The sequence below is a fragment of the Ascaphus truei genome, chromosome 2 (genome assembly GCF_040206685.1).
Source record: "Ascaphus truei isolate aAscTru1 chromosome 2, aAscTru1.hap1, whole genome shotgun sequence".
NCBI classification, from domain to species: Eukaryota; Metazoa; Chordata; class Amphibia; order Anura; family Ascaphidae; genus Ascaphus; species Ascaphus truei.
This window is the reverse complement of record NC_134484.1, coordinates 339789666-339811443: the sequence shown is the minus strand read 5'-3', so window position 1 is coordinate 339811443 and position 21778 is coordinate 339789666. Positions and strand designations below refer to the sequence as shown.

The following is a 21778-nucleotide window of genomic DNA, read 5'->3' as shown; positions in this document are numbered from 1 at the left end:
GCAGGGGGAAAAGATTGCGCACCCCTGCTTTAGGCTGCGTCCATAGATGGACAAGCAGCGCTGAGGCGTGTGGACGCTCAGCGCTGAGCCCCTGCATCCTCAATGAGGATGCCTTGAGAGGGGGCTCACGCGAGCGTCCGCAGGCGTGCTCAGGCTTTGGAGTTTTCAGCCGAGCGCCAAGCTGTTTTTCAGAGCGCTGTCGGCTGAAAACATCCAATCAGCCTTAAGCAGCGTCAACGTTACGGCGCCGTGACATTGACGTCAGTGCGTCGCGGGCGATTGGCCCAGCGACGTCACTGCCCCGCCTCCAACCACCTCCCCCCCCTGCTCCCTTCGTGCACGCTGGCTCGCCTGCAAGTCCGTGCAATCGCGCTGACTGAAGCAGGCGAGCGTCAGCGTTAGCGCGCCTCTGCTCTCCCCACCCCTCTATGGCCCGGGCCTTAGAGAACCCAAAGCTGCTTCTAAACATTATGCTAGTGGGGGTGAAACCAATACAGTGACAGTGTCCTTTTATTTCCAGTCGAGCTGGGGTTGAATGAAGACGATGCGTTTGCCAAAGGCCCAACGTTGACCGTATACAAAGAGTCCTTTGAGTCGCAGTTCTTGGCTGACACAGAGCGGTTCTACACACGGGAGAGCACAGAGTTTTTACAGCAGAACCCAGTCACAGAGTACATGAAAAAGGTGAGCTGCGTAATGTTGCTAGTTATTACGCGCATTTTGCACATTTGTAGCTGAAGTGGGGGGGAAAAAGTTGTTTCAAGTACCAGTCAAAGCATATTTGTATTAATCCTGGCAGTACTTCTATGGCATTCAGTGAACATCAAAAACTCTTTGGATGTGGACGTATATTTTAAAAAAAAATGTCCTCGTGTCTACGGACAATACTCCACTTCCGTTGTGAATAATATACATTTTACGAACACTTGTCTGTTAGATTATCACTGATTTTAACCATCTAATGTCTGGTCTTGTCTGTCTGCTTTTTCAACAAAAATCAGCACTTTTGAAACAATTTTTTTTTTTTAATTTTATTTGTTTAACTTGAAGCAATTTGCTTCCATTGAAACCCCTCTGGCCTACTTAGAAAAATAAGTGTTTTATAGCATAGCAAAAGGCGAATGAATACCTGTGGCCATCAGCATGGTTACACGGTCACACATTTATTTGTAGAGTGGGCCCGTTGTCATGCGAATCACAAACTGCCGCGTTAAGACGGAGGGACCAGAAACTCCATTTGCAAATAATAAATGAATGTCAGAACCCCAGCAAAGCTCTTCCCTGTCTCCATTTCATTCCCCACGTGTGTTCACCTACTAGATGTTTGAAGTATTCAATGGTGTACGCATGTATATCATGTATATCATGTATTCAGTTTCAATCCTTTTAATAGTATTACACCTTTTGAACGGGGCTGTTTTTGCTCGGCTAATAATGACTGTGCTGCACAGTACTGTAAGATTCCTGCCATCTCTTTACACTCCAGCTTCGTAAAGGAGGGCCCTTAGGCTGCGCTTATAGTGCCTTGCGACGTGACGTCGCTCCGAATCAAATACATTGACTCCGTCGCAAGCGCTTATAGTAAGGGCGACGTCGCGACCCAACATTTTGAAGCCGGGTCTATTTGATTTTTTAGAGACAGTCGCCACATGCGACTGATGCTTTTGAAGCATGATAATGTTTGATCCTTACATGGAGCGGTTGTATGTTTGATCCTTACATGGAGCGGTTGTATGTTTGATCCTTACCTTGTTCTGCTGAAAAAACAATGCAACAGAGTTTCCCGGGTGAGATACCAAGCAGCACTGTCCCCGCGCCCTTTCCCTGTTCTGGGAAGTCAATTTAACAATACAGCTCTGTATGCAGCAAGGATTTGATGTTGCAAATAGTCGTGGACTCGCCCTCCTGTTGAATTGCTTTTGATGGTGAATAAAGGCAAAGTTTCCATTTATTTATTTTGCATTATACTTTTTATATTTGTGAGGTTAAGGTAGGACTCCTGAGTCTACCAATGCAAAGTACCTTGTCTTTTTTGCTTTTTACAGGCTTTTTTGTGATTTTTGGTGTGCACTTATGATATTTTTGTAAACAGGGTATCATTGGAAAATTCAAAGTGCTACATTTTTACGCCAAGAAAAAAATTACAAGTTTAAAAAATAACCTTCTTCAGTCATTTAATGAACTTATTGTGCGGTGGAGTCACTAACTCCCAGATATACTTGCAATACAAAATGTTGTAGGCCTTTCAAACCCTGGATGGGTTAAAATACAATTTCTAACTGACCTAGATCGGGGGCTCTCAGACTGGACCAGTTGAAGTCCATTTTAGTGCTGCTAATTGTGTGAAGGACCCACATACTTGCTGAACACACTTGAAAAATACATTTGTATACACCAAAAACAAATTAAAACCTGGATCTACACAATGGCCTTCAGAGAGGATATACAGTACTGGTAGTGATCGTACAACCGCCTGTCCTAGAGAGCAGTGATTCTTTGTCTCTCGGGGGCCTTATTGCGGTGGAGATACTTGCATAGGACATGGAAAAGTTGACAATGAATACTTTACATTACCGATAGTCGTTGCACAACATACTGTTACTAGATGGCGTTGTACCGGAGCGTGACCGTTTTCTTTGCGCTGTCCTGTAGGCAGAAGCCCGGCTGTTGGAGGAGCAGCGCAGAGTGCAGGTGTACCTGCACGAGAGCACGCAGGATGAGCTGGCGCGCAAATGTGAACAAGTGCTCATTGAAAAACACCTAGAGATTTTCCACACGGAGTTTCAGAACTTACTAGATGCTGACAAAAATGAAGGTACTTCTAATACTACATACATAATACACAATATTATACTGTATGGGCTGTACTGCTCACTAAATTAATGCTTTTTGGTGTCATTGCGAGAGAAGTTGTATGCCAGTAAGTCATTTGAGTAAATATTCAATGTGTGACCGTCATCAGGACCAGAAATGTTGAATGAAACTGGATCGTGTCTGTTATGAATCCTTTACGCTGCGACTATTCGAACACGTTTGATACCATTTAACGGCAGATATACCAATTTCAGAAGTGCGGGTACTGAACGTCCTACTGCAGGGTTTTTAAGCCATTGGACAGGCTTTCACAACTCCCGATTTAATGTATCTATTGGCTTGATAAGGATCAAGATGGCAGCTAGTGATAGATGCAGTCTCGCTACACAGAGGCTCTAGTAAAGTAAAGCACTGGGCCCTGTAACGCCTTGTTTGCGATTTGTCTTACATACAGTATGTTTAATGGCGTGAGCCCCACAGCCCAACTATAAAGCACAGAAACTAAACATTGCTGCTTTTGTTAGGCGCTCGTATGTAACGGAGAAAAGAAAGCGGTATCAATTTAATAAGCAGTTGTACTTCTGTCTCCATTTGCGAGAGCCCCTTGCAGTACTTTTTGTATTTCTATATGTAACAATTATGGAGACTTTCTAGAATACCACACTTTGCATGGCCTTTCCCTTAATTATAGGGGGGTTTTTTTATTTGGCTGTTTGCCTAACTAAGCGAAACCTAAATTACTTTTTCTGCAACATTGAATAGACTTTTTACTTTCAGCAAATAAAGTTGGCTGATTGGGCCTGTTTAATTAAGAAATGCAAAACCTGTTATAGTCATTAGTAATTTAATTTTGAGGCATTTTCATGACTTTAAACATGCATTTCCAATACGTCCTGAAAAGGTTTGCAGCACTATTTGATATTTTAGCTTGTTGAAATAGACACAGGTTGCCACATGCCAACTCCTATTGATGTTGAATGGCTTTGGGTCTCTGAATTAGTTGTGCACATTTATTGGAGACAAGCATTAAGCATACTGACAGCACTGGGGGGGGGGTGTAATGAATTGCTGAAATCAATATAGTTTGTTTGGTATTAATGGCTCTGGATATGCAAATCTTGCCCACTGGATAATCTCTTCTTCCAGACTTGGGGCGGATGTACAATCTTGTATCTCGAATCCAGGACGGCCTGGGGGAGCTGAAAAAGCTTTTAGAGACGCATATCCACAATCAGGGACTTGCTGCCATAGAAAAATGTGGAGAAGCTGCTCAAAATGTAAGTACTTGTCGTCTCTGTAGTTGGGAAGCGATAAGCCTGTGCTGTAACGTTAATTTGATCACACAACATTTGCTGCATCTAAATCATAAAGTGGTCACAGACCTCTGCTGGATTCAGCTACACTTTTTCGCACCATTTTTGCAGGCAAGCGAAGAATATATTTAAGACCTTGCTCAAGGCTTGAACTACTTGACTAAAAGGGAACTGGTATTGTGTAAACACAGGGCAATTTACTTTAATGGAAAAGGAGAAGCCTTGCACGTTTTAAAAACTGAACCGTTTCTGCCTCAGCAGATATGGACCATTTGAGCCCATTTTTTTTATACAAAGGAATAATCAAAATAGCATTTGTGTTGTGTTCCTAAAATGCTGGGCGCTCTGATTATAAATTAGATCCATTGGTACAATGTTTTCTAAAATACATTCTATTGGTGTGCTGCAGGGGTGCGCAACTCCAGTCAACCTGACCTGTTGGGCGGTCTTTTCAGGATATTCCAGCTTCAGCACGGGTGGTGCAGTCAAAGACTGAGCCACTGATTGAGACACCTGTGCTGAAGCTGGGATATCCTGAAAATTTGACTTGTTGGGGAGAGTCTTGAGGACTGGCGTTGAGCACCCCTGGTGTACTTCATAGCAGCACCATATATAGCTAAGCAGGTTTGGTAAGACTTTTTTCCCCCTCCACCAGGATCCCAAAATGTACGTACAGACTGTTTTAGATGTCCACAAGAAATATAATGCACTAGTCATGTCGGCGTTCAACAATGACGCTGGGTTTGTGGCTGCACTGGATAAGGTGAGTCCAAATACAGCTGTCTGTCTGTTCCCCCTGTGCCATGTATGTAGCTTATAACCTTTTTAATGGCTTTTTCTGCCTCCTTACTTTCCATCTCCAGGCTTGTGGTCGGTTTATAAATAACAACGCAGTGACAAAAATGGCGCAGTCTTCCAGCAAGTCTCCAGAGCTGCTTGCCCGGTATTGCGACTCTTTGCTGAAGAAGAGGTAAGGAGGGTTGTGTAAACACCCAGGCGCTGTGAAGCAGGTCTTTATTCACTTCCACAAGCTAAGCCATGCGTACAGTTAGGCCTGGGACATAGTGAGTTTGTCCGGGTTGAGGCTCAGGGAAAGCGGTGCTTTCCCTGGCCTTACACAGCGCGCCGTCCGTGGGCATGTCAGGGGCGGGCCAGTGACATCACGGAGCTGGTTCGCCCTCATTGGGCGAACCGCTCACGTGACCGGCCCTGCGCTCCGGTGAACGCCAAATTTCAAAACTCCATCAGACACACGCTTCCCCAAGCGTGCGGACGCCTGCGTGAGCCCCTGCTAAAGCCGCTCTCATTGCGGCTGCAGGGGCTCAGTGCCGAGCAGCAGCACGGGTCAGCGCATAAGCGCTGACCATGCCCGAGGCCTTACACTGCAACCTCTGGTGAGACTGTGTCCTAAAAGTGACCTCTGCTGCATAGGTTTGTATATTTAGATAATGTTCCTCTGTTTTACCTTTAGCTCCAAGAATCCAGAGGAAGCGGAGCTAGAAGATACACTTAATCAAGTGGTAAGTGGCCAGGACTGGTGACCTGTTAACCCTCTGAAAAGGCATTTTCTTTTGGTTCTTAATTACTTGTTTCTTTTTTTTTCTTTTTTTATTTGCATGAAGCGAATATTGTTACCTGCTGTATAAAAATTTAGTATTGTTTTATTAAGTGCCCTTGAGGTGTAAAAAAAGGGTATATGAATAGACTTCTTACTTACTGGTTATTATGAGCATAGTGAGTTAGGCTTTGAGGCCATTTCAGACACTGCGGTTTTCAGATAAATTGCAACCCCATTTAGTATATTTTTTTAAATCGCTTCTGTCACTTGTCCTGTCCCTTCCGCCATTCTTCACACAAGGCGATTTCATTCTGCTTCTTCTGGAAATGTAGTCAGCCCGAAACGTCAGAACAGCATGAGTATTAATTAGTGTGAGATTTCCAGTTTCACGATTTGCATCAAAAATGCAATCCTTGACGGAGACTTAATTCCTTTTTAGATGATTTTGTGCGGCTTCTTATAGTTTATCTAATGCATATTTTTTTTTTTTTTACTTTTTGAAACCCATGTAAGCTACTGTGTAACCAGGTAATGATTTTGCTGCCTAACATATTGTATACTTTGCGCAATGGGATTTCCCATCTAAATGGAATCTAAAGGACCTTTATAAAAATGTCTCCTTCAGATGGTCGTGTTTAAGTATATAGAAGACAAGGACGTGTTCCAGAAATTCTATGCAAAGATGCTCGCGAAGCGCCTTGTGCACCAGAACAGTGCAAGCGATGATGCAGAGGCCAGCATGATATCCAAACTTAAGGTAAAGGGCCTCGCTCATCACAAGATCTGGCTGCGATGCTGGAATTGTATTGTCTTGTATGTCTTTATTTATATAGCGCCATTAATGTACATAGCGCTTCACAGTAGTAATACATGTGGTAATCAAATAAATAACAGATAATATAAATAACAGATCATGGGAATAAGTGCTTTAGACATAAGTAACATTAAGAATGAGGAGTCCCTGCCCCGAGGAGCTTACAATCTAATTGTGTAAACACCCAGGCGCTGTGAAGCAGGTCTTTATTTATTCGCTTCCACAAGCTAAGCCATGCGTAAAGTTAGGCCTGGGACACAGTGAGTTTGTTCCGGCTGAGGCTCAGGGAAAGCGGTGCTTTCCCTGGCCTTACACAGCCGTCTGGGGCGGGCCAGTGACATCACGGAATTAGGGACATGTCAAAGTTGTTCCTCTCAGCTAAATGGCGGGGGGATGCGGCGGTACTGTTGTCTACTATGGCCGACCTGTGAAAATGACAGCACTGTTTATCACTGTCCAAAAAAATTCATACAAGAAAAAGCTTATTTTAAACTTAAAACACACAAAATTGTCCATATTGTGTTCGAAATATTCAGATTGCAAGTTCTTGGGTGTTTTTTCTTAGTCTTTTGGCATACCTTATTTTTAAGGCTTTTTCTGGACAGTTCTTATCTGTGTTACTTGTAAGCCAGATTTGTTTGTGACCTATTTCAATGTGATTTAATATAAAATCTTTTTAAACATTTTCTCCCTTAAATGTGATGTTTTTGAGCAGTAGAAACGGGGGCGGTGGCGGGGGGGGGACCTTTTAGTAGCAAGTTGCCTTCAACTCCAGCGTTAAATATCTTTCCTGCCTCGTGTGTTTTTCTTGCAGCAAGCATGTGGTTTTGAGTATACCTCAAAGCTGCAGCGAATGTTCCAAGACATAGGAGTCAGCAAGGACCTGAATGAGCAGTTTAAAAAGCACCTGACCAATTCAGAGCCTCTTGATTGTAAGTACCAGCACTTGTGAAAGAAAGCGGTATCAATATATACCACAAGCCGCACAAATCGGAAGCATTTGCAAGATATGACCGCTTTAGTAACATGCTGTGGAAGTGAAGTCCAACTTTCTGAAAGGAAAGAAATACTATTGATTTTTTTTATTTTTATTATTGCTATACCTGAACAGGGGAGGGAAGGATCCAGGTACCCTCTGGTTCTCAAGATATTTATAGTTGTATTTTTTATATCTGTTTGACACAACAACAAATATGGTCGACAGGTCCAAAATGAGAAACTTGCAATGTCATCTCCCGATGACATTACAATGGTGTTCCAGCTTTCTACTGGCTGCCCAGGTTCAAGCTTGACCAGGAAGCATAATTTCTGTCCGGGAAGAAATATTATTCTTCCCCTCCCCCTCGCTCCTTTCACACAAAATCAGTAATATCTTGGGAACAAAGGGAGGGAGGGGTGTCCTGTGATGGAAGGAATAAAGAATCACCTACCAACCGCCCGCTCTTCCCCCCTCCCCCCCCCTGTTCAGGTATATGTTTAGGGACTCTTATAATCCATCACTGCTGTAAGGTTATGCTAAGCATTGCATTAAAATCCACAATACACACTGCTTGCAGTTTTCTTTCTTTGTTACCTGAACCGAGGTATACTTCTGGGTTGATCTGTGGGTCTCCCAGTGCATCCCAAATTGTAAATACGTTTGTCCACAGAATACTTACTTGGACACAAAATGGCTGCGAGGGCAGAGGTTGCTCGCGCATAGTTTTCAAATTTGGACCAATGTGTCTTATCAGCCAGTCAAATTGCTGGATTCCATCAGCCAGTTCCAATGTTCCATTCCATTAAGCAGTCACAATGCCCAATTCCTTTAGCCAATCAGAATGGCTGATGGAATCGGGTAATTAGAATATTCTATTACATTGGCCGATCTGATTGCTATATATTTTCAGGCTGATCAAATCAGATTCTTTAATACTATGAACTAACCAGGTTATCTCTGCCAATCAGAATTCTGGATTTCATTAGCAAATAAGATTGCTGGAGGTTTCGCAGCAAATAAAATAAAGGTTTTTTTTCAATCCTACCTACCTAATGAGTGCAGGTACCAACATATTTGTTTCCACCAAAAATGTATAGTAGTATAGCCTGCCAAACCACTAATTTATAAAGATTTCAAGAAAATGTAAAAAAAAAAAAAAAAAGTCGGATGAGTTGTAAGTTTGACCACTATTGAAATGCGTCAAGTTAGAATGAACACTACTGAGGACACCCAAAGAAGAAATTTACTGACGGCCATCTTGTTCATGGTTTTACAGGGGTTCTGATTAAGGCGATCAAACTGTATAAATAGGGTATCTCATTCTCTCTCTCTCTCATTCTCTCTCTCTCATTCTCTCTCTCATTCTCTCTCTCTCTCTCTCTCATTCTCTCTCTCTCTCTCATTCTCTGTCTCATTCTCTCTCTCATTCTCTCTCTCTCTCTCTCATTCTCTCTCTCTCTCTCATTCTCTCTCTCTCTCATTCTCTCTCTCTCTCATTCTCTCTTTCTCTCTCTCTCTCATTTTCTCTCTCTCTCTCATTCTCTCTCTCTCTCTCATTCTCTCTCTCTCTTTCTCTCTCTCTCTCATTCTCTCTCTTGTCATGTTGCTGGCCCGTGTAATCTGGAATTAGAGGCACTGCTCTTCTTATATTAAGACGTTGTACTTGTGATCTCCCAATGATAGCACTGCAAAGGACCAGGCCACGAGGGTTACTTTCCTGACCGCAAAGGAGCCGGCAAAAATATTTGACGAGCAGTTGCCAACTGTCCAAATTGATTTCATGCTCCATTCCTCTGGCTGGAAAGGTGCAAGCACGAACTGAAATATTACAGCCAACTAAGCTGCTGTGCACTGTGGCCCATTGTGTATTTGTGCATCACTGCTTTATAAAGTGAATAGAATGATGAAGACCACCCATCACTCTCACTTCCCATCTTATCCACTGTAACAGCCCATGTCCTCATTAGCGGTTAACCATAACCTCATTCTCTTTGCAGTGGACTTCAGCATACAGGTTCTCAGCTCTGGATCTTGGCCCTTCCAACAGTTCTGCACATTTGCTTTGCCCTCTGAGGTACGGAGTGTTTGCCTTCACCGTTTGTACAAAGCTGTCTGCTCGTGCATGGGGTTTATTTACTTTGCCATCTGCTAAAACAAGTTACAATATGCCTGCAGAGTGTGTGTGTGTGTGTGTGTGTGTGTGTGTGTGTGTGTGTGTGTGTGTGTGTGTGTGTGTGTGTGTGTGTGTGTGTGTGTGTGTGTGTGTGTGTGTGTTAGTTACTGATTTTGCTGTTTCTGGAACCTGACTAACCTGGAGTTATGTCAAAGTTGGATTTTCTGTGGTGAGGCACCCTAATGGGATACTCGCTACCAAATTAACTTTGCAAAGTTACTCTAGCTGCTTGTTTGAGGTGCTTCAAAATTAGGTTGTAAACTCTTTGGCACAGGATTAATTGCAATTTTAGGTACAGTTCTGTATGTTTTCTATCTATTCACATAAATTCATATTAATATAAATTCTTTCCACGAACAAAATCCCTTCAGTTCTAAAAGGCCTTACAAATATGGGGCAAAATTCCAGCTTGAATAACTAAATATTGATATGGCACTTAAAATGTACTCGGACACATCAACGGTGGCTGAGAGCAAAGTGACATGAAGGAAATAATGACATCCCTTGCCTGCCGTATACTGTTGTGCAATACATTACAGGGCTCTCCAGCATTGAAAATGTAACTGAAATAAGCTCACACAAAGCTGTCTAGTCATTCTGGGACACCCTTATTATCACACAATGTTCAGATCTCCTGCATAATTGACACACTCATTTTTACTGCTGTTGAAATAGATTCATTGCTATAAGCGACACTTGCATATTTTATATGCCTGGCTTTTGTTACATTTTACAACCCTTTCAAACAACTCATGATTTTAATCAACCTTCAGCGATTGATTTGTTGCATTAACCACCGCAGTTTATTTTGCAACAAGCTCAAGCACTTGTTTCTGTATAATAAACTCGCATAGTGAAGCATTCAGTGAGTATTCTCTACATCAGAAATGCAGAAACGTTTCCCCCCTACAGGCTGTGTTCACCCCCACCCCCCTTAACTTGGCTCCGGTGTCATGGGGTCATGTCACCACGGTAACCCAGCAAGGTCATTTGACCCTGTGTTGCCATGACTGTGTCGCTGGAAGCCAAGGTACCGTGAGTTACAGGGGGAGAGCGTGGCACCTCTGTAACCGCTGCACACCCCTGCTCTTAATCAGTGTTTTTCAACCAGGGTTCTGTAGGCATCACTAAAGGGTTCCCTGCAATTTTCTGGTAATTTAAAAATTGCACAAAATACAGCAGAATTTACATTGCATCTGATCTCAGACACGCTGTTAGAGAGGGTTTGGGTTCCTCAGAATTTCACATTATAATTGTAGTGTTCCATAACCAAAAAAAAGTTGGAAACCACTACTCTACATAAGCTGGATGCTTCAAGTAGGTGTTTGAGTCATATTGGGATATATTAATATCCTATTACATTTGTACACATGCAAAGATGTGTCCAGCTCCTCGAATTAAATCTGTTTAATTTTATTTACTTTTGATTTTTGATTTTATTTACTTTCCATGGTACAAATAATACTACAAATATAAGAATTTAAATAATGTGCCAATTCTTTTATTTATTTTTTTTCTTACTTATATAGCAATTCCCAGATATAAAAATCGTCTGCCCCAAAGAGTTTGCAGTCTTGGTGGTTGAAGCTCAGGGCAAGAATGACTATTTATTTAAAGGTCACATGGGAATGGAAGGGAGACCAAAGGACGTAACCTCTATTTATTTAGAAATAACTAAAGGAAACACATTGTATGTGGGCTGCAGAGGACTGGGTTGTACAAATTAGGTAACAAAAAAGCGTTCCCCAGGCACTGCTGCTATAGGATAATGAGATCAGAAAAAATGCTGGTGCTCCTGCTGAAAGGGGCCTTCCTGTGCTATCCATGCAGGAATATGCAGCAAAGAATGTAGAGGGCACTGCAGTCGTTCTCAAGGTTGCATGTAGCAACCGAAGCGTTGGTTTTCTTTGGATTCATTAAATCGTTTTGCAAGACCGCAGAGCCCTTGTCTACATTCTTTGTCACTCTGTATAAATTCAGAGGCTGTCCACTAAATGTAACTTGTTTTTAATGTATTTTACAGCTGGAACGCAGCTACCAGAGATTTACAGCTTTCTATGCCAGTCGTCACAGTGGGAGAAAGCTGACCTGGTTATACCAGTTATCAAAAGGAGAACTGGTTACAAACTGCTTTAAGAACAGATACACTTTGCAGGTGAGAGCCATTAGTAAATGAATACTATAAAGGAAAAGGTGACAGAGGTCACTAAAGTCCCCTATTATTTGTACTCACGGCAGGAAAAATTATCAAAAATATAAGATACTAATATCCTCAGTGTGGACTCAAGGTCCCAAATGGAATAAACTGATAGCTAAAGGATATAATATCCACAAATAGACAGATGTCTCAAAAAACAAAATCCACAGAAAAGTCTAATAGCCTAAGGTATAGCAGTGGCATCCACTATTAAAACCTAAAAAATAAAAAAAAAACTTTAATACATCATATATATCGTCGAAACACAAGTGACACAAAAAGAAAATGCATTGTGAAATTAAAAAACCCCTGTTGGGGAGCGGGTGGGAGGGGGGTAGTAGCCGAAAAAGTAAGGAATACCAATCAATATAAGTATATCTCATGGTGTCCCTCGTGTTACTACCAAAGCCATGCATACTCTGTGGGTAGGTGGGATAACACACACTAATTCTAAAGGAACCTAAGTGGCTAGGGGTAGGGTCATCAATGCATACAATGTAAATGTATCTATATGTATGTCATGATGTGCCCGAGGGGAGTGCAAATAAGTATATCTCCCATACAAAGGCTCCCAAAATACCCACGATTGTAAATAACATCAGCAGTAAGCCAAAATAGACAATACAACCGTGCTCCTTAAGTGATTGTGTAAACCCCGACCAGGAAAAACTCCCAACAGATGCTGCTCCGCTCCACGAGTGTAACCGCTCTCAGACGCCCACAAGTGACGTCACTTGTGTTTCGACGATATATATGATGTATTAAAGTTTTTTTTATTTTTTAGATTTTAATAGTGGATGCCACTGCTCTACCTTAGGCTATTAGACTTTTCTGTGGATTTTGTTTTTTGAGACATCTGTCTATTTGTGGATATTATATCCTTTAGCTATCAGTTTATTCCATTTGGGACCTTGAGTCCACACTGAGGATATTAGTATCTTATAGTTTTGACAATTTTTCCTGACGTGAGTGCAAATAATAGGGGACTTTAGTGACCTCTGTCACATTTTCCTTTATGATATCGATATCTTCCCCGTGCACCAGGCACTTTTCTCTATCTTTGGATATTATGGTTTGAGCGTTGTCCTCCCTCTCTTTTTCCTTTTATGTAAATGAATACTAGCCATTCTTTAAGCATCAGCAACGTGGATTTAAACAGACTTCAGTAGATTACTAAACATGGATTTGTCTCGCACCCAGTGGTCTAAAGTATTTGAAAAGAATTAATCTGCCAGTACTAGATTGAATGAATCTAGTACTATCATATGAAGTTGTATTTAAACCAGCTTTCTGCATTTGTGTCCTTGCAAGATGTGCCGTTTTTAACATTTTAATAAGTGGTTAATCTAAATCATGAGTGGTCGTTAAAAGATAATTAGGAACTGTATTATGCACGTTTGCTTCATACTTGGAATGATAGTCTTTTTCCCCTTTAATGTTGTAGGCATCCACATTCCAGATGGCAATCCTGCTGCAGTATAACACAGAAGATGCCTACACAGTACAACAGCTGACAGACAGCACACAGATAAAAATGGTAGTTTGTTTGGTTGAACCATCTCACAGGTGTTTGATGCACACAAGGGCACAGATCTCCTGTTAATATCCCTATGTAACAGGGTACCTATTTTTTGTTTTTTCATTCTTAAGAATATGATAACTTGGTTCAAATTGGTTTACACCGTTCAGAAGTCAAGCTTTCTGGGCTTTAAAAGCAGCATTACATGTGTTTTTTGTTTTTAACGTAGGTTTGAAGCAGGGGATCTCTGGAGCTGAACAGAGTTAATTTCAGCTTCGGGGACGCTGTGCTTCCCAAGATAATTACTTCCGTAGGCGCTGCCTGTATCTCTGCTCGGTTTAAATGTCCCGCGTCGTGTGCTAATAGAAAGCCGCGAAGGATGACTGCTTGCTATTGGCCCACAGGATGTGAGACATTTAAGCCTCCATTATTGTAGCCCCAATTAGCCCAGCCAGAGCTGCTACGGGCACCCCCTTCCAAGGTAAGAATCTCGGGAAGCAGGGGGTCTCCGGAGCTGAAATTAACACAGTTCAACTCTGGAAATCCCCCCCTCCCCCCCCCCCCCTGCTTCAATTGGATTTAAAAGAAAATACAGGAGTGCTGCTACAGTGGCCTCTAAATGGCAAGAAATGTAAACCAGTGACAGTTGCTAACCTTAAAGTAAAAATAAATGTACATTTATAATATTAATAATCCCCTCCAAGCAGGACAGAACCTGGCCATTAGCACCATCTGCTGTTAAACTCCTTCAGCATGGTGATTGATGGCTAGATAATGCCCTGTTATTTGGGGATTAATACTCATATTGTACTCTACGAGATTGGGGGACGGGGGGTTTGGGTGTAGGTACAAGCAACCTGTATCTCACCATGTTAGCAGTCTAGTGAACTGTATTTTGCTCACGTATAGATAACTAATCAAATATAAATTGGCAACCACTCCTTAACTATGGCGTTCATATGCAACTTCATTTATGTTTGAATTGATTTTTCTTAATTGGCAAGTTTCCACAACACCGTTAGGATATATCTCTCCATGGTAGTGATCGCTCATATTTTGGGGAAGGGTAACGCGTTTTGCGCCTATATTTCGCTTTCTCAGACAGGTCACGTGCAGACGCAGGGCCTTTTGATTTTGCAGTCTCTTCGCGGTTTGACTGAATACACAAATGTTTCCCTTTTCTAAATGGTACTTAAATCAGACTGCAGTTAATATTATGGTTGGTGCATCCGATGAACTAATGTTTGTGTGGATGCTGCAAACAAGATATTGATAATATGACAGTACTTGGTGTACTTCAGTATGAAGGGGTTTTGTATAGGAACAAACTTGACAAATCCTTTTTTGTTTTGCTTATACGTATTGCAGTTTCGGTAATGTGTTTTTTGTTGTTTCAGGACATCTTGGTGCAAGTTCTTCAAATCCTGCTGAAGTCAAAGTTATTGGTGAGTCCCTCATCACATTGTAAACGTGTAGAACTTCTGTTTGAGCAATTGGTGCCCATATAATGTTTTACAATGTTCTCGTTTTCAGATTTGGTGTCAGAAATAAAACAGAGCACCAACAGACGTCTAAACCATCAAAGCTAAAGCCTGTCATTCACAAACACTTTACCTTTTCCTGGTCTCAATTAAGAAGTCGTAACACTGGTACATTTGCATTGCCATGTGTTAGGAGAATTGCTTTGGCAAACACACTGTAATAGTTAGAATTATTAGAGCACTTGAGGGTGAGGGAGGCTTTTGATAGCTACTGCATTCATTCATCTCCAGGGACACCTGCTCTCCGAGATACTTACAGAAAATGTGCCCCCGGGTCTCCCATGCAGGCTTAAAGGTCCTGCGTCACATGGGCCAATAGGAAGCTGCATGGGGTGACATTATGGTGACCTATTGGGAAGTGGGACCTTTAAACCACCATGTTGGGTGACCAGCCAGAGCTGCTACCGGGGCCACCTTCCTAAGTAAAGATCTCGGAACGCAGGGTGTGTCCGGAGATGAAATCAACGCGGTTCAGCTCTGAAGATCCTCTGCTTCAAACAGAAGACGCTAGAGGTACTGATTCTTTCACTTTTCAGCCCTGTATTCAAGAGAAGCGTATATACTGCAGGTTTATCCCTCTTCTTGAAGCAGTTCTGGGTGTATTAATGTGTGCAGTTATGTTAGTTTGTGTGTAATACATTTATCCTTTACACCCACCTAGGTTTTAGAAGATGAAAATGCCAATGTGGACGACATGGAGTTGAAGCCCGACATTTTAATAAAGCTCTACCTTGGCTATAAAAAGTAAGGTGTAGCTCTTTCCCACTTCATCGAAGCACAATTTTGTTTAGAAAAATCACACATGCTTTAAGTTGTTTCAATGGGGCCGCGTCAAATATCTCGCGCCAGCGCAATGTCACGTTAGTGGAAGTTATAATATCTGTTACATATGGACGCTCATTGATGAACCATCTAAGCTGGCTTTGAAGAAGCGTTTTGCTGTTTTACATTTGCTTCCTTTCCTACAATTTAGATCGGGGGTGCCCAACGCCAGTACTCAAGGGCAACCAACAGGTCTGGTTTTTAGGATATCCCTGCTTCGGCACAGCTGAGCCACCTGTGCTGAAGCAGGGATATCCTGAAAACCTTGCCTGTTGGTGGCTCTTGAAGACTGGAGTTGGCCGCCCCTGATTTTTAGATGCAAGTAGGCTAATCCATTTCCCTTTCATGGCAGTAAGAAGTTACGAGTGAACATCAATGTGCCCATGAAGACTGAGCAGAAGCAGGAACAAGAAACAACTCACAAGAACATAGAGGAAGACCGGAAGCTCCTGATCCAGGTGCGCCCCTCGCTGCTCTCTAGGAATATGGCCCTCCTTGCCAATTGTACAAGGGATTTACATTGAAGTTCTGGGTTATGAGCTATTTATCAAACCATTAGTCTTGAAATACACTTCATGTCCTCGCTTTATATACTGGTACATTTTATGCTGTATGCCTAAATATGTGCCATATATCTTGTAGAGCCAGTGACGCTGGGTCAAATCCTCCCAGACTGTTCAATAATAACAGGAATAAGTGCATTCTTTCAATGTGGGATCTGTCAAATCTCCCGAGTTGTTAAACGAGACAAACCTATTCAGTCTGGCTCGTTTTTAGCATCTGGAGTCTCGTAGATTTGAAGTCTCACTATTTTAAGTAGGTCATTCAAATGCCATTTTCAGGCTTTTTTTTAAGCTACTTCCCCTAATTTATTTAGGGGAATGAAAGATGACACCCCTACAGTCTACGGGGTTATTCATTGAAGTGCTTTAGTGCCGATCAGGACATAATCACACAGAAACTCCTATTGACTTCAATGGGAGTTTACAATAGTGCCCCAATAGACTATATCACAGTTCAATGAATAACCCCAATTGTCTCTATCTTTTAAACTTGTGTTATTACAAATTCAGGATGAAAGCAATATTTATTGTGCTATTCTGCAAATAGAAAATTAAATATTTTGATCTGTATACGCCCCTCGCAAACTATTTTCCTTCTGGTGTTTACATGCAAATAATCAAGTGCAATGAAGCTCCCAGTGCTGACGAGGTAATAAGGGAAACCATAAACCACACCATCGACACTAGCATTTCAGTGCATCCCTGATGTATGAGATATCCAGGCTTATATGCAAAAGTCATCCACCTGTTCATTTGGTACCTGGAATGTTACAGGGTTTACTAGCTCTGAAGGGATAATAATATGGTAGTTTATGTAACCCATTATCGTCACTCCATATGAAGAACTGAGGGAGGTCCGAGGCGCTTGTCCAGGGTTTGAGTGAGATGTTCTTCATTAGGAAGAGGTATGATCTTGTACTCTATATACCAGGGATGTTTTTTTTTAATTATTATTATTAAATATGCTTGAAACACAAAAAGAAAGTGCTATGTAGCCCTAGTCCCCTTCACAGTAATATGCCAGTAAATGAAAATGGTACCAGGGCAGCCAGAAAAACTGGTATGAACAATACCAGAAAGGACAAAGGGAAGATACAAACCAGCGCCCGCAAGGCTTATTGGACTTTTACACCTTACGGGCGCTGGTTTGTATCTCTTCCCATTAAATATGCTTGAATACATTTATTGAAAAAAATTCGTTTTTTAAATGTAGTGTTGGGACGATTTTATATATATTTTTTACCAGGTTATTTTGGTGGCGAGTAAACGGTCCCTTGACACACGAGTTATATATATATATATTGAGTACAGGCTGCTTTTTGTTGAAAGGATGATACAGTAATATGTATGTGTTTACGGAATCTCAGGCCGCCATTGTCAGAATTATGAAGATGAGGAAGATCCTTAAACACCAGCAGCTCCTCGGAGAAGTTCTGACCCAGCTCTCCTCGAGATTCAAACCACGTGTTCCTGTTATCAAGGTGATGATGGTGACAATATTGTTTTAAGGGGGCCCTGTGTGGTCTTGGTCTTCTTTGAAATCTGCAGTCTGCCCTGATTTGACACTTTTGGATGCATTTTTTATTTAAGTTAATTTTAATAGATCACTTCCTGCCCATTCCAACGGTGTTTTATAGTTGTTACATCTGTTCAGGAGAACTAAGTTTCCGGGTAGTTAAAATTAACGTCTCCCCAGAGCAGTCTTGTAGGTTGCCATGGTAACCTCAAAAGCTAAAAACTGGAGAAATCAGGATTATTTTTTTAACACCAAAATGTATTTATATTTGTCTCTTTAAATTGCAGCACATGCTATGGGGGGCGAGATACTGATATTTATGAATAATGCCCATAGGTACATGACACTTTCTTGAGGTAGTAAAGAACAATTTTGAATAGCTGTACAGTAAAGTCATACCGTTCTGGTGCTCCATAAATCTGTTGGCTAAATATCTTTCAGTTTTAAACATGTTCCCTACAATTAAGCAAAAAAAAAAAAGGATTTATGCTTTGCTATTTTTGCATTAACTATTTGTTGACCAAAGTTCTGTAGACCATAGTCGCCAAGGGAATAATTAGTGGGGTGTGTGTGTGTGTGTGTGTGTGTGTGTGTGTGTGTGTGTGTGTGTGTGTGTGTGTGTGTGTGTGTGTGTGTGTGTGTGTGTGTGTGTGTGTGTGTGTGTGTGTGTGTGTGTGTGTGTGTGTGTGTGTGTGTGTGTGTGTGTGTGTGTCAGCACGTACACATTTTAATGTATTTGGGAATGAATAAGCCTAGGATGCATTTTTAGACCTGGCACATTCAGTACTGAAGGAATTAATCTTGAACGCTTTGATTTACTTCTGTCTGGCAGCAAAGATCTACTATTTTGCGGAACAAACTAGGAATGAAAATTTAAATTTTCTTAGATTATTTCATTACATAGTTAGTCTTAAATATATTATTGCATATTGTCAGAATGGCTTAATGATGGAATTGCCCTGTTTTTTTAATTTGTATTTTATTTTACATGGGTGCAGCCTCAAGACTTTTGGGGAGAGAAACAGAAAACCAAATTAATAACTTTTATAACATAAGCTATTTTCGTCTTGGTTTATGCTAATGAGTTAGGCTTTGATGACATTATTGCAAAAAGCTTATTGAACACGCAGTCCAATGTAGCAGGGGATTCTTATTTTTATTTAAACCACTGATTAGTTTAGAAAGATCCCTTAACCATTTTGATGCCAGAGGGTTTGCAGTGTATTCCTCTCTAAAATATTGCAAGCTCATCTGGCAGCACAAGTGTTAAAATAGCCCTTTTACTAAGATCTTGAGGGGAAAAAAAATGTATTATTTGCCCTCTAGGCATATCCTTATGTTTACATGTTTGACTAATGATGTCATAATTGACTTTGCAAACAAAGATCAGAGCACACAAAAAAAAACTATTTAGATTGTAAGCTCTTCAGGACTCTGCAGGATACATACTGTAAAAGTAAACACTGGGAAACAGTTTGTGGTTTACTTCCCTTTGTAAAAGGTAAAAACACCAGGCTCAGGTGGTGGAGAAAGGAAAATGGCCTGTCCTTGCATTAATTTATTATTTCTTCCCCAGAAATGTATCGACATACTTATAGAAAAGGAGTACCTGGAACGCGTGGACGGAGAAAAAGACACCTATAGTTACTTGGCTTAAATACATTTTTTTTTTTTTTTTTATACATATATTTAGCGATTGCCTGAGTGGTAAACTTCATTTGTGTGACACTCAGCAGATAGTAAAAGTATGTGATGGAAAGAATGGAAAAACAACTGAACTTCATAGCAACCAATTCGCTGCCGCCTGAATCTCTCTTTTAACAAAACTGCGAACAGGACTTCCAAAAGCCAGCCTCAGACTTGTATCTGAACTGCTCAGGACTGATAACGTTTCAAGCATGTAAATATGGAAATATGGACACCAACACCATTTAACTTAAGAGCAGAGAGGAGCCTGTACCTGACAGAACCCAGGGTTTGCATGCTACCGCCTCCCTCATTTAAATCAATACATTTTGGCTGTATGGGCAACAGCTATCGATGAACACAGTCCCTAGATATACTGGCGGCACATTGAAAGCGAGTTTGAATGGACCTAATGTAATCTGCTATGAAAACCCATTTGTATAGTGTTTCATTTTTTTTAATGTGTGAAAAATAAAAACAGAAAAAAATATGAAATGATTTCTGTACAAGTTGCATTGTTTTTTTCGTGTTAAGTTTTTCTTTTCTAAATGTGTAAATAAAGAGATACGATTATGAAAACCATAGCAATTTGTTGCTATTTTACCGTTGCTGATCCTGATTTAGTCATGGGTAAAAACAGATACGCCAGCGTGCGTGTGTGTGTGTGTGTGTGTGTGTGTGTGTGTGCGTGTGCGTGTCGCGTGCACACAGCCTGAAACTGTGAAGAAAACTTCCCAGTGAGTACAATGCGCTGCGATTGAGAAATGGAAGTTGTGCTACAGTGTGCGTGCGTTATACTGTGTGTGTAATATATTACAATTTCTTAATGTGGTATCTTTTTATTTGCTGCCAAACCGGTACGTTTTTACCCCAGCACGGCATGATTTTACGGCAGGACAGCATGCTCATTTTCAACAGTTAAAGATCAGGGGTGAATTGGCCACCAACAGGTCAGGTTTTCTGGATATCCCTGCTTCAGCAGAGGTGACTGTCAAGAATGAGTCACCTGTGCTGAAGCGGGGATATCCTGAAAACCTGAACTGTTGGTGGCTCTTGAGGACTGGAGGTGGCCACCCTTGGTAAAGCGCGATATAGATATTCAATAGAATAATTTTAATGAAGTAGACTAACTCGGTGTTTAATATAGTGAGCGCGTGTGCTACCATGCGTGTCAATGATAATTGCATGTGTGAGCATAGTTGAGAGGCGCACGGCCGTGAGCGTTGGCGCGGCAGATTTGAGGAAAGACATGAAATTTGTATTCTCGCGCGGTTTGTGTGCCACTTGACACTGAGCCAATAACCCTGAGCGAGGCCTACCCTTCTGACATCATGCCCCCCCCCCCTCTCTCTCTAGCCGCACGCTTCACCGTTTGGACTATAGAAGCAAATCGTGCACGTGCAACGCCGTGCACGTGGCCGCAAGCGTGCCAGCGCTTACTATAAAACCAGCCTACGGCTTGGTGTTCCCCCACCTAGCCGCTACTGATGTCTGCTCTCTACAGTCACAGCTGCTCTCACTGGCCTATATACATTCTCCATGTGTACCGTATGTAGTCTGAGAACATGTCAGGCACTTCCTAGATGGAAGCTGAGACGTAGGAGACGGCACGTAGAATACAAGAGGAAGGACCTTATTGACTAAACAATCTTCTGCCATAAGACACCTTCTGTATGGGGACTTCAAGCTCAAAAGGGTTTTATGGCTGAACAAGTTAGGAAATATGACCCAAATATGTTCCCCATCGATTTCACTACCAGTCTTTTTACGTAATGTAGTTTGTATTTCATCCAACATTGTTGTGCAAAACACTGCCGGATTCCTGCCACCACTGTTGTCTCCCACTAGCACCCACTCTTCTCCTGCCCTCCATACAAGATGTTCCAGATCCCCGCCAAGTCACATGGCTAATTAAAGTCCTGCTTGAAGTTGAGAATCAACTTCTTTGCAGAAACCTGGGACAAGGGCACTAATGAAATGTTTGCGCAGGAGAAAGGGCAGATAAAAAATAGATAAACCCCACCCCACTGGTCTTCCAAAGATTAAAATATTTATTGCACACACATCAATGTTTTGGAATTAAAGGGTGATGTGTTTTTTTTGTGTCTTTTCTTTCTATTTTATGGCCTTATCTGCCAAAGTTTTATTACAGAATGGTATTATTTGTATATGTAGAACCAGAGTGGCAGAGCATGGGACTGGCTTGTATGTACTGAGGGCTTTATAGGAACAATTCATGCCATGTTAAAATGTTTACCTGCCACACACATGGGACAGCACACT

At 41.6% G+C, this 21778-nt stretch overlaps 1 protein-coding gene across 4 annotated transcripts in view; it reads left to right on the top strand.

The window, feature by feature from the left end:
- Positions 1–19993, top strand: part of CUL1 (cullin 1) — a 68849-nt gene extending 48856 nt beyond the window's left edge. For all 4 annotated transcript variants that reach the window (XM_075586742.1, XM_075586745.1, XM_075586744.1 and 1 more), the window contains exons 7-22: positions 521–684; positions 2653–2815; positions 3961–4091; positions 4783–4890; positions 4991–5097; positions 5599–5647; positions 6311–6442; positions 7314–7431; positions 9476–9552; positions 11675–11806; positions 13293–13385; positions 14765–14812; positions 15570–15652; positions 16083–16188; positions 17661–17774; positions 19386–19993. In XM_075586742.1, coding sequence (XP_075442857.1) covers positions 521–684; positions 2653–2815; positions 3961–4091; positions 4783–4890; positions 4991–5097; positions 5599–5647; positions 6311–6442; positions 7314–7431; positions 9476–9552; positions 11675–11806; positions 13293–13385; positions 14765–14812; positions 15570–15652; positions 16083–16188; positions 17661–17774; positions 19386–19466 — 1706 coding nt within the window. In that variant the 3' untranslated portion in view covers positions 19467–19993. The remainder of the gene's footprint in view (positions 1–520; positions 685–2652; positions 2816–3960; positions 4092–4782; positions 4891–4990; positions 5098–5598; positions 5648–6310; positions 6443–7313; positions 7432–9475; positions 9553–11674; positions 11807–13292; positions 13386–14764; positions 14813–15569; positions 15653–16082; positions 16189–17660; positions 17775–19385) is intronic.
- The last annotated feature ends 1785 nt before the right edge of the window (positions 19994–21778 follow it).